The 14,769-nt window shown below is 36.1% G+C and overlaps 1 protein-coding gene across 1 annotated transcript in view; it reads left to right on the top strand.

Moving 5' to 3' along the window:
* The window catches only part of LOC309960347 (uncharacterized protein), a gene marked incomplete at its 5' end in the record, with an annotated part of 83,512 nt that overhangs the window by 48,566 nt on the left and 20,177 nt on the right, over positions 1-14,769 (top strand). Inside the window, 5 exons of the mRNA XM_082837057.1 lie at positions 3,695-3,784; positions 5,888-5,962; positions 11,369-11,739; positions 13,449-13,911; positions 14,218-14,347. Of these exons, the coding sequence (XP_082693183.1) occupies positions 3,695-3,784; positions 5,888-5,962; positions 11,369-11,739; positions 13,449-13,911; positions 14,218-14,347 (1,129 nt within the window). The remainder of the gene's footprint in view (positions 1-3,694; positions 3,785-5,887; positions 5,963-11,368; positions 11,740-13,448; positions 13,912-14,217; positions 14,348-14,769) is intronic.

The raw sequence follows: 14,769 nt of genomic DNA, 5'->3' as shown, positions 1-14,769 counted from the left end.
GTTATTTAGTAGCGTATTGTTTAGCTCCATGTGTTTGTATTTTTTACAAATTTTTTTCCCGTAATTGTTATCTAGTCTCATAGAGTTGTGGTTGGAAAAGATACTTGACATGATTTTAATTTTGTTAAATTTACCAAGGCTTGATTTGTGACCCAAGATATGATCTCTCCTGGAGAATGTTCCATGAGCACTCGAGAAGAAAGTGTATTCTGTTGTTTTTGGATGGAATGTGTTATAAATATCAATTAAGTCCATCTTGTTTAATGAATCATTTAAAGCTTGTGTTTCTTTAAATATTTTCATTTTGGATGATCTGTGCATTGGTGAAAGTGGAGTGTTAAAGTCCCCTACTATGATTGTGTTACTGTCGATTTCCCCCTTTATGGCTGTTAGCATTTGCCTTATGTATTGAGGTGCTCCTATGTTGGGTGCATAAATATTTACAATTTTTATATCTTCTTCTTCGATTGATCCCTTGATCATTATGTAGTGTCCTTCTTTGTCACTTGTAATAGTCTTTATTTTAAAGTCTATTTTGTCTGAAATGAGAATTGCTACTCCAGCTTTCTTTTGATTTCCGTTTGCATGGAATATCTTTTTCCATCCCCTAATATTCACTCTGTATGTGTCCCTAGGTCTGAAATGGGTCTCTTGTAGACAGCATATATACAGGTCTTGTTTTTGTATCCATTCAGCCAGCCTATGTCCTTTGGTTGGAGCATTTAATCCATTTACATTTAAGGTAGTTATCACTATGTATGTTCCTGTTACCATTTTCTTAATTGTTTTGGGTTTGTTATTGTAGGTCTTTTCCTTCTCTTGCGCTTCCTGCCTAGAGAAGTTCCTTTAGCATTTGTTGTAAAGCTGGTTTGGTGGTGCTGAATTCTCTTAGCTTTTGCTTGTCTGTAGAGGCTTTAATTTCTCCATGGAATCTGAATGTGATCCTTGCTGGGTAGAGTAATCTTGGTTGTAGGTTTTTCCCTTTCATCTCTTTAAATATGTCCTGTCACTCCTTTCTGGCTTGCAGAATTTCTGCTGAAAGATCAGCTGTTAACCTTATGGGGATTCTCTTGTATGTTATTTGTTGTTTTTCCTTTGCTGATTTTAATATTTTTTCTTTGCATTTAATTTTTGATAGTTTGATTAATATGTGTCTTGGCATGTTTCTCCTTGGCTTTATCCTCTATGGGACTCTCTGGACTTCCTGAACTTGATTGACTATTTCCTTTCCCTTATTAAGGTAGTTTTGAACTATAATCTCTTCAAATATTTTCTCAGTCCCTTTCTTTTTCTCTTCTTCTTCTGAGACCCCTATGATTTGAATGTTGTTGCATTTAATGTTGTCCCAGAGGTTTCTGAGATTGTCCTCTATTCTTTTCATTCTTTTTTCTTTATTCTGCTCTGCAGTAGTTATTTCCAGTATTGTTTCTTCTAGGTCACTTATCCATTCTTCTGCCTCAGTTATTCTGCTATTGAGTCCTTCTAGATAATTTTTAATTTCATTTGTTGTGTTGTTCATCATTGTTTGTTTGTGCTTTAGTTCTTCTGGGTCCTTGTTAAACATTTCTTATATTTTCTGGGTTTTGTTTTGAAGAGTTTGGATATCTTTACTATCATTACTCTGAATTCTTTTTCAGGTAGACTGCCTATTTCCTCTTCATTTGTTTGGTCTTATGGGTTTTTATTTTGCTCCTTCATCTGGTGTGTGTTTCTCTCTCTTCTCATTTTGATTAACCCATGTGTTTGGGGTTTCCTTTTTGCAGTCTTCAGTTTCGTACTTCCTGTTGCTTTTGGTGTCTGCCTCCAGTGGCTAATGTTGGTCAGTGGGTTTTGTATGCTTCCTGGTGGAGGGGACTGGTGCCTGTGTTCTGGTGGATGAGGCTGGATCTTGTCTTTCTGATGGGCAGGAATGCATCCGGTGGTGCGTTTTAGGGTTTCTGTGACCTTATTATGATTTTAGGCAACCTTTATGCTAATGAGTGGGATTGTGTTCCCGTCTTGCCAGTTGTTTGGCCTAGGGGGTCCAGCACTTTAGCTTGCTGGTGCTACAGTGCTGGAGACAGTTGAGGGGAGCTGGGTCTTCGTATTGAGATGGAGATCTCTGGGAGAGATTTTGCCATTTGATATTACATGGAGCCGGAAGGTCTCTGGTGGAGCAATGTCCTGATCTCAGCTCTCCCACCTCAGAGGCACTGGCCTGACACCTGGCTGGAGAACCAAGATCCTGTCAGCCACCCAGATTTTGGGAAGTCTGAGGTCTTCTGCCAGCATTCAGTAGGTGTTCTGTAGTAGTTGTTCCACATGTAGATGTATTTCTTATGTATTTGTGGGGAGGAAGATAATCTCCCCGTCTTACTCCTTCGCCATCTTGAAAGTCTCCTTCCACATTCTCTTTTTAAAAAGCAATCATTGATTGTTAGTAGGTTCTGCTGTTCTGATATCTATAAAGTGCAGTGTGAAAATTTTTGTCCTTGTTACTGTTAAAAGCATTGTTTTAAGTATGTAATAGCTGCTATTCCATCATATTTGAATATTTTATGCAAGCATATGGTAAAATAGTTCCAAAATCTCTTGTGTGTCACATAGTTTGTCTTTGAAGAATAATGATGAAAGTGACCAGGTATCTTTCTGCAATGTCCAGTAATTCTTTTATATTGTGCTATAACTACTTTCCATAAATACAACAGAGAGGATGAGCAAAAATTCAATGCTGTTGATTTCTAAATTACCCATAGCCTTCTGCATATCTGTTCCATTCTCAGTGATAACTGCATGATACTCTTTTTAAAAATTTATTTATTCATTTATTTTTTTTGGCTGCGCTGGGTCTTTGTTGTGGCACGCAGGCTCTGTGGTGCACGGGCTTCTCTAGTTGCAGCGCACGGGCTTAGTTGCAGTATGTGAGATCATAGTTCTCCCACCAGGGATTGAATCCAGGCCCCCTGCATTGGGAGCGCCGAGTCTTAACACCTGGACTGCAAAGGAAGTCCCTACATGATACTTTTAAAAGTCGATTTTCTATTGAATAAATATTTAGAATTTTTGAAATGTTAGTTGAGACCTAAAAATTTCAGCAAACAAAGCAATAGAAGGATTTTATTCATCATGTATCCACCAGGCTATGAAACTTAGGTCTTGTAGTTGTTTCTATATATCCAAATCTCTGATTACAAGATAGAGAAGTACCACATTTAATAATAATCATAATTATTGTAGCAATTAACCCTTACAACAATAAATATTTGTATAATTTAATTGACTGAGTTAAAAGTATAAAGCACTTAAGGAAATTTTCATTCCAATTAATATTTAGAATGCTTACTTGTATTTGTCAGTGAATAGTTGCATATTGACAGTAACTCCAAATGATATGTTTGGTCATAATACTGATGTTGATGTACTAAAGAGATTCAATGCCAACCTATGAGGTCACAGGATCATTGATTGCTCCTAAGACCAGGGATGTCAGAAATAATGTAGAAGTATCTATTTGGCTAAAGTCCAATGCCACAGCCTAACTGCAAATACTTAGTCTGCAGCCAGACTTTGATGCATCTCTGGTGTTTTCTAGAATTCTACCTTTCCTGTATATTGCTCTTTGGGTAATGTTATACTATGAAGCAACAGTAATCATAGGCTTTTAAAAGTATTCCACTATATAGCTTAAAACTGTTGTCTTTTTTTTTAATCACAGAGTGTGCAAGCAAGCAGAATTTTATTTGAGAAATTTACATCTGAAAGCAAGGAACGTGTCATTACTTTAAATCAACATAGAAGTTCTAGGGTAAGTATAATTTTTATTCTAAATTATGGGTTGGTGGCTTTATGTGACTACAGTTCAGATATTATTTCTAGCGATTTCAGAAATAATTTCTTGATGCTTCCTCATTCTGGGAAATGCCTCAGAATATTCACTAGTGTCTTTGCAGAGGACATGTTTCCTCTTTCAAATCTGTGGTCTTTATGACACTCAGAAGATGTTATTTACTAATCAATAGCAGGATATCTGCTGTGAGCTTTCCTAAAATTCCTAAAATGTCTGGGTTTGCACTCATTTATCACTGCTTGCCCAGGTTTTAAATGATCAAAGGAACATGTTTATGAATCTTTTGACCAAATGCAGGGAGGGAATTGTTTATGGCTATGAAACAGAGTAAAACTGAATTCTCTAAATGGTGATTGGACTCATGCCCATGACATTATTATCCCTACAGTGTATCTAAATAAACTAATTAATAAACACAATTGGAGAGAAAAGAGAGCAATTGAGGGAAGAAGAAAGGTATGAAACTTATATTAGTGGTTTAATAAATATCTTGAACTTTATGAGGGACAAACAAGAAAGGGTTTTATTTTTCTTTCTTTAAGGCCTTCAGCCCTTACTCCCCTTGGTGATATGTTGGGATGATGAGCGTCACATAGTAGAGAGCCTTATTGACCTAGGACAAGTCAAATCCCCATTCTGGTCAGTTACACTAGGTTTAATATGTGTCTGTGCTGCCTTCCGTATTCCCCATACAGTCAGGTAATACTTATTTTTGGAGTAATATTTCTATTTAATATAGATCACTTTTGCTGTTTTTAACATATATCATTATTGCTTATTAAATGTTTGCCCTCATATATGTTTTATCTTTTTATTTTTCATTAGTCTGAGTGATATGGGGGTCATATCCTTCTTGTTTTATCCACAGCACCTAGAACAGTGACCATCACTTGAAAACATAATTGAACCAACAAATGACACTTTCTAGTTTGGAATGCATAGACTACTCTAGTAGCATTACTTATACCTACCTGTCAGATATTACTGTTTTTAACGGCTATTTCTAATCCATCCTCCCTATTGTCCCCTGCAATGTTCTTAAAACACAGGTGTAATTACAACACTCAATCTCAACAAACTGAATAACTCCACCTATCAAAGTCAGAGTGCTTAACTAAGCCTCATAACCTGGCCTTGACTATATTTTCTATCTTACCTCCCATTATGCTTCTGCTTCCATGTAACCTCCAGGTACCCTGTACTCTGCCTGCACCAGAGTCCTTGGGGACTAAAATCCCAGCACCTTGACACTTCTCTGTGCTTGTTTAGGCTATTCCGTTGGCCTGGGATGTTCTCAACCCCTTCTCAGTTTATGGAAATGTCACTACCTTTTACAGGCCAGCCCTAATGATACCTCTTCAAGCTGGTCAATCCAGGTTCCTTTCCATTCTGAATTGACCTCCACCTCTCCTGTGCTCTCTTTACACCTGATTCATGCTATCTTTACAGTCATTGTTACAGCTGCTTTGGATTATAGTTACTTCTTTATGTCTGTTTCCACCATCATACATGAAATATGTCATTTTTTTGTACTTTCTACTCTATTTGGTATGTTAGTACTTCGCAACTCTTTTAGTATAATAGTTCTCATAGCAAGTAATAATATTTGTGTGGCCTTATGGGGTAAAAGGTTGAGGTTGCTCATGATTTAAAGGAGACTGTTCAGTAGCCACTGAAAAGTAGGAGGAACAGTAGCCACTCCAGGTCCCACTAGTGCAGCCCCAGGGCTAAGAGGATTAATGGCCCAGCATATCTATGGCACATTTACACACACCTGTGCTACTTTCTGGAAACTTTCGTGTTTGTTATATATGTTGAATTAAAGAAATAAGATAGCTTCCATTATTATACACTTTTCAAAATTAATTGATGGATTTTAAGCTCTGCTCCCATCTGTGAAGTCAGTGATTACAAAATCAGTAAGAACCTGTATTTTAATTAGTGTTTCTGCATTTCATTAATTTACTTAAACAGTTATTATTCGCCGATTGTCATATGATATTTTAGTTTACCAAATAGTGTCTAGAGTCAGTGTATATTTGTCATTTGATTATTTCACAGATGTTTTTCCTAGGAAAATCAGCCTCATTTGAAAATATCCAAAAATGTTTCAGCATGCAATCTCCACAATTAAAGGTATGATAATTTTTCAGTTTTTGTTATTCAAAAGAAATGTTTACATTTCTAGTAATAATCACCACCTATGCTTTTTGTTGGCTTTCCTGAAATAGTGTGATCACTGATTCATCCAGAGTTGACTGAAATTTTGGATTCAACTGTGTATTTGGTAGCACCTGTAAGATTGTTGTTCATAGTGCCAATTGAAGATTTTCAACATCTCTTGGAAGTGTCTCATATTCATACTTTGACTTTACTTGGTATATTATAAATCAAGTCACTTATAATATTGATCTACACTTGCATTGGGCTCATGGTGTTAATACATTTTCATGGACTCTATTCCAGTTTGGTCTTGAGCTACACAATATCCTGATAAGAGGGAAGATGAGATAGATACTGTCCTTGTTTTATACATGAAAAAGCAAAGGTCAGAAAGTGATAAGTGGCAGAGCTAGTACTTAAACCCACACCTTCTCTTACCAAACGCAATGGACTTTCCTCTGCAACAAGAATCCATAAGCGTTTTTGAGTGCTGATCTTACGTTTAGTGGCATTGGCAAATAGCTCCCAGCTTTTGTTTTTCTCTCTGAAATCTGACACTCAGCTTCCTTGATTCTCCATGTTACTTGCTTCTAACTTGCTTTTAACCTGCTTAACTTTAGCCTGCTTCCTATTGCATTTCTGGCATTCTTCTTTCTTACCAACTTTTTGATTGTTCTGTCTTGTATTCCTGTACACTGACACCATCCTTAAGACTTTTCTATTGCCATATAATTAATATATAACATTATATTAGTTTCAGGTGTACCACATAATTATTTGGTACCTGTGTATATTGTGAAATGATCATCACAGTAAGTCTAGTTAACATCCATCATCCCACATATTTACACTATTTTTCTTGTGCTGAGAACTTCTAAGAGCTACTTTCTTAGCAACTTTCAAATATACAATACGGTATTTTAACTGTAATCACCATGCTGTACATTAAATCATCCCCAGGACTTATTTATTTTATAACTAAAAGTTTGTACCTTTTGACCACCACACCCAGTTTGCCCATCTCCTACTCCCTGCCTCTGGCAACCATGAATCTGTTCTCTGTATCTATGAGGGTTTTTTTTCTGTTGTTTGTTTGTTTTTAGATTCTACATATAAGTGAGGTCATACAGTATTTCTCTTTCTCTATCTGACTTATTTCATTTAGCAGAATGTCCTCAAGGTCCATCCATGTCATTGCCAGTGGCAGGATTTCCTTCTTTTTTATGGCTGAATGACATTCTATTGTGTGTGTATACCTATATCTGTATCTATATCACATTTTCTTTATTCATTCATCTGTTGATAGGTAGCTTGTTTCCGTATCTTGGCTATCATGAATGATGTGGCTATGAAAGTGGGAGTGTGGATATCTCTTCAAGATCCTGATTTCATTTCCTTTGGCTATATACCCAGAAGTGGGATTGCTGGATCATATGGTAGTTCTATTTTTAATTTTTTGAAGAGTCTCTATGCTGTTTCCATAGTGGCTGTACCAATTTACATTTCCCACAATAGTGTACAAGGGTTCCAACACTTGAACTCACACTTCCAACACAGCCTCACCAACACTTGATGTCTCTTGTCTTTTTCTTGTCTTTTTGATAATAGCTATTCTAACAGGTGTGAGGTGATATCTCACTGTGATTTTTATTTGCATTTCCCTGATAATTAGTGACATTGAGTACCTTTTCATGAACCAGTTGGCCATTTGCATATCTTCTTGGGAAAAGTCTCTACTGAGTTTCTTTGCCCATTTTTAAATTGGATTGTTTGTTTTTCTTGCTATCGAGTTGGAAGAGTTTCTTACATATTTTGGAATTAACTCCTTATGAGATAGATGGTTTGTAAATATTTTCTCCCATTTCGTAGGTTGCCTTTTCATTCTGCAGATTGTTTATTTTGCTGTGCAGAGGCTTTTAAGTTTGATGTAGTCCCACTTGTTTATTTTTGCTTTTGTTGCTTGTGCTTTTGGTGTCATATCCAAAAAATCATCACCAAGACCAAGATCAAGGAACTTTTCCCTGTGGTTTCTTCTAGTTTTACAGTTTCAGGTCTTACATTTAAGTTTTTAATTCATTTTGAGTTAATTTTTGTGTGTAGTGTAAGATAGGAGTCCAATTTCATTCTTTAGCATGTGAATATTCAATTTTCCCAGGACAGTTTATTGAAGAACCTATACTTTCACCATTGAGTATTGTTGGCTCCCTTGTCAAATATTAGTTGACTATATATGCATGGGATAATTTCTGAGATTCTGATTCTGTTCCATTGGTCTCTGTGTCTGTTTTGTTTTTGTTTTTTGTTTTTTTTTTTTGGCGGTACACGGGCCTCTCACTGTTCTGGCCTCTCCCATTGTGGAGCACAGGCTCCAGATGTGCAGGCTCAGCGGCCATGGCTCACGGGCCTAGCCGCTCCACGACATGTGAGATCTTCCCAGACCGGGACACGAGCCCGTGTCCCCTGCATCATCAGGCAGACTCTCAACCATTGCGCCACCAGGGAAGCCCTGGGCAGAGGATCTTAATAGACATTTTTCCAAAGAAGATATACAGGTAGCCCAACAGGCACATGAAAAGATGTTCAACATCACTAATTATTAGGGAAATGCAAATCAAAACCAGTGAGCTATTACCTCACACCTGTTAGAATGGCTATTATCCGGAAGGCAAGAAATAACAAGTATTGGAGAGGATGTGGAGAAAAGGGAACCTTCTTACACTGTTAGTGAGATTGTAAATTGGTGCAGCCACTATGGAAAACAGTATGGAGGTTCCTCAAAAAATTAAGAATAGAATTATCATGTGATCTGGGTATTCCACTTCTGGGTGTTTATCCAAAGAATATGAAAACAATAATTGGAAAAGATATATGCACTCCTATGTTCATTGCAACATTATTTATAATTGCTGAAATATGGAAACAACCTAAGTGTGCATCCATGGATGAATGAATAAAGAAGATGTGGCGCATATATATATATATATATATATATATATATATATATATACACACACACACACACACATACATAGTGGTATGTTTGTGTGTGTGTGTGTGTCTTATACATATACGTGCACACACACAATGGACTACTACTCATCCATAAAAAGAATGAAATCTTGTCACTTGTGACAACATAGATGGACTTTGAGGGTATTATTCTAAGTGAAATAAGTCAGAAGGAAAAAGACAAATGTCATATGATTTCACTAATGTGTGGAATTTAAAATGAAACAAAACCAAAATAAATAAATAAACAAATCAAAACCAAAAGAAACTCATAGATACAGAGAACAGATTGTTGTTACCAGAGGAGAAGGGGGCTTGCAGGGTGAGGAAAAGGGGTGAAGGGGGTCAGCTTAATGGTGATGGATGGTAGACTTTGGGGGTGGTCACTTTGTAGTATATACAGATGTTGAATGAGAGTGTTGTACACCTGAAACTTACATAATAAAAAGTATAATGATAAATACTGTTCTTATATGTGGAATCTAAAAAGCATAACTTATAGAAACATAGAGTAGACTTGTGGTTGCAAGGGCTGGGGCAGGAGAAGAGGAATGGGGAGATGTTTGTCAATGGGTGTAAACCTTCATTTATGAGATAAATTCTGGGGCTCTAAGGTACAGCATGGTGACTATAATTAACAATACTATATTATATACTTGAAAGTTGTTAAAAGAGTAGATCTTAAATGTTATCACCACACAAAAACAATGGTAATTATATGAGGGGATTGGGGTGTTAACTAACCTTATCGTGGTAATCATTTCACAGTATATATGTTTATCATATCATTACACAGCATACCTTGAGTTTATATATGTTATATGTCAATAATACCTCAGTGAAGCTGGAAAACAAACAAAAAACCCAAACCTACCTGGTAGTTCTGCTTTATAGTTATAGATTCTGTCAGTAATTCCTTCTTAAGTGTTCTACAGAGCTGCATAATTCATAGCTAGTCAGCAAGTGGGGAATATGAAAATCTTACATTCTACTTTTTTTTCAGGCTGTTCTACTTTTTCTTGGTACATACATATGTGTTTATTTTTCTTGATATATACATATACATACATATATTCTATAGTCTGTATTTCTCTATTCTCTATTCTAATTACATATTGAGTTGAATACAATTTCTTGAGATGGGGGAAGTATATATAGTAAGTCACAGAGAGGGTCAATATCCCTATTGCACTTTAGTACATCTTAAAGTATATAACCAGCTTGTATGGAATTGTTATATTTGGAATTTGGGCCTATATTCACTATAATGAAAAATATTTCTGTAACGAATTATTATTTACTAGGAAAGTTAAATGCAGTTAATTTAGTGACAGTAGCTCAAAAGGCAAGAAATGCTGTATCAAAGGATTGGAACTGCTCTCTCTTTTATTAGTAATGAGTGTTGTTAGAGTTTCAAGTTACTAATGCATAATTCTTGTAAATTATTTATTAATGTATTATATTAATATTATTATTAAAAATGAAGTTGGTTCTCTAATGATTAGATAAAATGAATATTAGGCTGAAATTCTGTTATTTAAGCCTGTAAGTATTGAATTGAAAATAATTGAATAGTATGTATAGAAATTCAATATTGTTAAGGTGCTTTTGAAAATAGATTTACAAATTGATTTTATTTATTTATTTATTTTTGGCTGCATTGGGTCTTCATTGCTGTGTGCAGGCTTTCTCTAGTTGCAGTGAGCGGGGGCTACTCTTCGTTGTGGTGCACGGGCTTCTTATTGCGGTGGCTTCTCTTGTTGTGGAGCACGGGCTCTAGGCACACAGGCTTCAGTAGTTGTGGCACATGGGCTCAGTAGTTGTGGCTCGTGGGCTCTAGAGCACAGGCTCAGTAGTTGTGGCGCACGGGCTTAGTTGCGCCGCAGCATGTGGGATCTTCCCGGACCAGGGCTCTAAGCCATGTCCCCTGCATTGGCAGGCGGATTCTTAACCATTGTGCCACCAGGGAAGTCCCACAAATTGATTTTATAAGGTAAGGCATTTTAATAATTTTTGCCCATTCTACCACTTGTTTTTGCATTAAACTAAAAGTAGAGCACGCATTTTATTTGGATATGTAAAGAGCATTCATTTTTAATTAAGAATATATAAAATCACAATTAATTCATATCTACTTTATAGTGTTACTTTTATGTAGCTAATGCAATGTCATGTGACCAAATTATTGCACTTTGCTTTAACTAACCCACTGTTAACTTATAAGCTCACTTTTGAAAAACATCAAGAACAGATGATTTTAAATTTTTCAATAGTGACCATATTACATTAATAGCAATTGTAACTGAATTAATTTTAAATGTACAGCACCTAAATTGATTTTTTCTGTTTCTTTGTCTCCTTATAAATAAGAGAGTAAAATCTGCAGTTGAGTTGAAGAAGGAGCCCATAACTCCATTAGAGATTAAGGATGACATGCAAAGCAATATGAAAGAGGTGACGTTTCAGAAAACAATGGAGTTGGAGCACTGGATGGCTGAGCAAAATGAAACTGAGGAACCCGTCCCTGTGAAAGACAATACAGATACTATTTTAGACAACATGCAGGGCAGATACAGTTCGAGAGGCCTGTCTCCCTCTCTCATTGAAGCATCTAGACAAGCTGGCATTACTAACGTTGTTTATCCCAAGAAAAAGAAGATGAAACTGAAGAAAGGATTAAGACTCAGTAAACTTACACTTGTGTATGATGAGTTATCCAAGCCTCCAAAAATTCTTAAAAGGTCTGTTTAATCAACAATTGTTATAGTTTAAGAAATGTATTATGGTTTGGGCCTTAATTTTCTAATTCAGTCATTGAAGGATCCTTTTGTGTGTGTATTTCCTGGGCCCATCTCTGGTACCAATTAATTTATCAGTCAGGGTCCCAGGAGTAAACAGCATTCTCAATTTAGAATAATTCTAGGGGGGTATAACAAGGGCAATTTACAAAGATGTCAGGGCATAGGGAAACCACAAATGATAGAGTAGTATCCTGGGACTAGAAATAATAGAGCCAATCTCTACCCCTAAGTATGAGAGGACAAAAAGAGGGAGTGATTACTAGAACCTGGAAGAAAGAAATTGTAAGGAAAGGATTTCCTTGAAATAAGTAGTGAACTTTGGACAAAGATCATGGCCAGTGTGAGGCAACCCTTCAGGAGGGGACCAGAGGAATAAATACTTTGACTTCACTCTTTCCCTTTTCAGGGCTCCTAATTGGACATATTTGCTGAGAAGATATTAAGGGATCCTATGTCTGTAGTCTGTACGGACTAGTACTCCAGGGCAAAGAGCAAGGTAGAGAAGGATAGAGATAAATGTGCAGGTAGAAACAAAACCTATTTGGCACAGATGGTCTTTCTAAGGTGGCATTTGACCAGAAATAGTAATTGAGAAGGAGTCAGCCACTCAGAAGGACTGGAAAATGCAATACCCTTGAGGCTTGCTCTGTGCCTGGAACAGTGGGAGGCGAGAAAGTAGTGTTATTAGAGACATTTGCTGGGGTCTTATCATGTAGAGTCTTGTAGACTATGGTGAAAAATTTGATTTGTATTCTCGGTACTAGAGAAAACTCTTGGAGGGAGTGACATGATCTGATTTACATTTGTTTAAAAAAAAAAACATGCTAGCTGCCATGTGGAGAATGGATGAGACCAAGAGGAGAAGCAGGGAACTAAGAAGTTATTGTACTCTAGACAGAAGAGATGATGGTGGCTTGCACTAGAGTGTAGAGAAGAGTGGGGAGTGTCACAGAGTAAGGAAAGGAAAGGGTACTGATTTTTCTCACTCTTATTCTCCTACTTTTAGCACGGGTCTTTCTCATAGTACACACTCGGTAAATATTAATGAAATGATGGGGTGTGATTTTTTTTTTCTTCCCTAGTACTGCACCGGCATGCATAAATGCTACTGAATGAAAACTATGTGGGAAATGGAGAGTTTGAGGAGGATAATCCTAGAAGAAACATACCATTTGAAAGCTTATTACATGTCATCTAATTTGATAGCCTACTAAGTGTGGGATGAAGTCTGGGATGTTTTTTTGTTAGCCTGTTGTGGAGGCAAATCTTTCCTTCTTCCTCAAGTTCATGTCCTTGCGAACCATTTAGATGTCATTTCTTTTCTCACATCAAGTTTTAACTCCTCAATTCTCCATTGTATTTCCTCCGGTTGGTGGTAGGGGTGTAAATTAAGCCTGAAGGGAGCACTGACCCTTTATTTTAGTTCTCTACAAAGGCTGCATCTTTAATAACAGTCTTCTGCTTTTATAAACTCACAGAGATTCTTCATATGATCTCAATGAATGAACAGGAGGACTTGGTTTGCATAAAAGTACCATGTAATTTTATTTTGATGACAGAGAAATAGTAATTTTGTCTGTGGCTGAGTTGACTTATTCATTATAAAAATTATATTTCTGTAATTTAAAAATCACTCTTTTGAATACTAGATCAGAGTCTCACGGAATCCTTCCTGGACAGAAGAAATTTTTGCTCAAAGTTCCACTATATGAACGTCTATTACGGTGTCCCAGTGTACCTTTGTGTTTAAATTTTGACAAATTTGCCCAGAGTAAAGGAAGAATTCCAGAAAATAGTGGTCCTCAAACATGGGCTCTTGACATGTTCTCTAAGCCTAAACAAAAGAAGACAACCCCAAGAGAGAAAGTTGTTAAAATATCTGTTCATGAAGACTCGTCTGAAAGAGTGAAAAAAACACCAGAAATAGAATTGAGTGATTCTTTGGAGTCTCGTCTTCCTCCAGCGGTCATTAGACATTATGAATCCGAAGTGGAGATCTTGACTGAAGAAATAAATAGTAAGAAGAAATATCCTGCATTTTTATATTGTAGGCGTGGAGCTCTTTATAGGAAACTGGGAAAGCTCCAGAGTGCCATGAATGATCTACAGGAAGTGAGTTTTTATTTAATCAAAATAATAATATTAACAATTTATCCTTGCTTATAACTATATATTAACTTTTACTAGAATTTTGAACAATGAATATTTGTATTATACACGTGGGATTGTGAAATTATGATTATTGGCATTTTCAAATAATTAACATTAAAAACACTTGATTTTGTCTGTCAGATTGGGAGGCATCATTTTATACTATACACATACAAAGCCATTGGGATCAATAATGTTTGAAAATTTACTTGATGGGATATCTTCCCCTAAATCAATTTAAATTGAATTTATACATTTATTTTCTAGGCTATACTCTTGGAGCCATTGTTTCTCAATGCCTATTGGCACCGACATTTCATTTATCTTTTCCAAGGCAGAATTAATGAAGCTTTGGATGACTTGAATTATATAAATAAATATAATAAAAATAATGCAGGTGGGTTGTCTGTGCAGTTATATTACTTACATCTTTACCTAAGCTTTGGTCATTTAGTGGTATAAAGATACATAATTCAAGACATATACATCTCCACAAATCGTTGTGACTTCCCAAGTTAAATTTACTCTCAATAGCATATATTTAGGACTGTTTGTGATCCTATTGTTTTAAAAATACTTATCATGGTTTGAAATGTTAATGTCCTTGGTATACATTACAATAAATTGGTTCCTTACTGCTCATCCCGTAAGAAGAATATGAACTTACAATTTTTAATTATAGAAATGATTTACAAATTTAGTCTGAATTAGAGTTGTAACGTTCTTAAGACTTCACATTTACGTTTGTGTTTACGTACCATTCTCTAACCAACTTGAATGACTAGACATGGAACTTTTGGGGAATGAGAAAATGTCATA

Source organism: Leucopleurus acutus (genome assembly GCF_964270905.1).
Source record: "Leucopleurus acutus genome assembly, chromosome: 1".
NCBI classification, from domain to species: Eukaryota; Metazoa; Chordata; class Mammalia; order Artiodactyla; family Delphinidae; genus Leucopleurus; species Leucopleurus acutus.
This window is presented reverse-complemented; position numbering and strand designations above follow the sequence as displayed.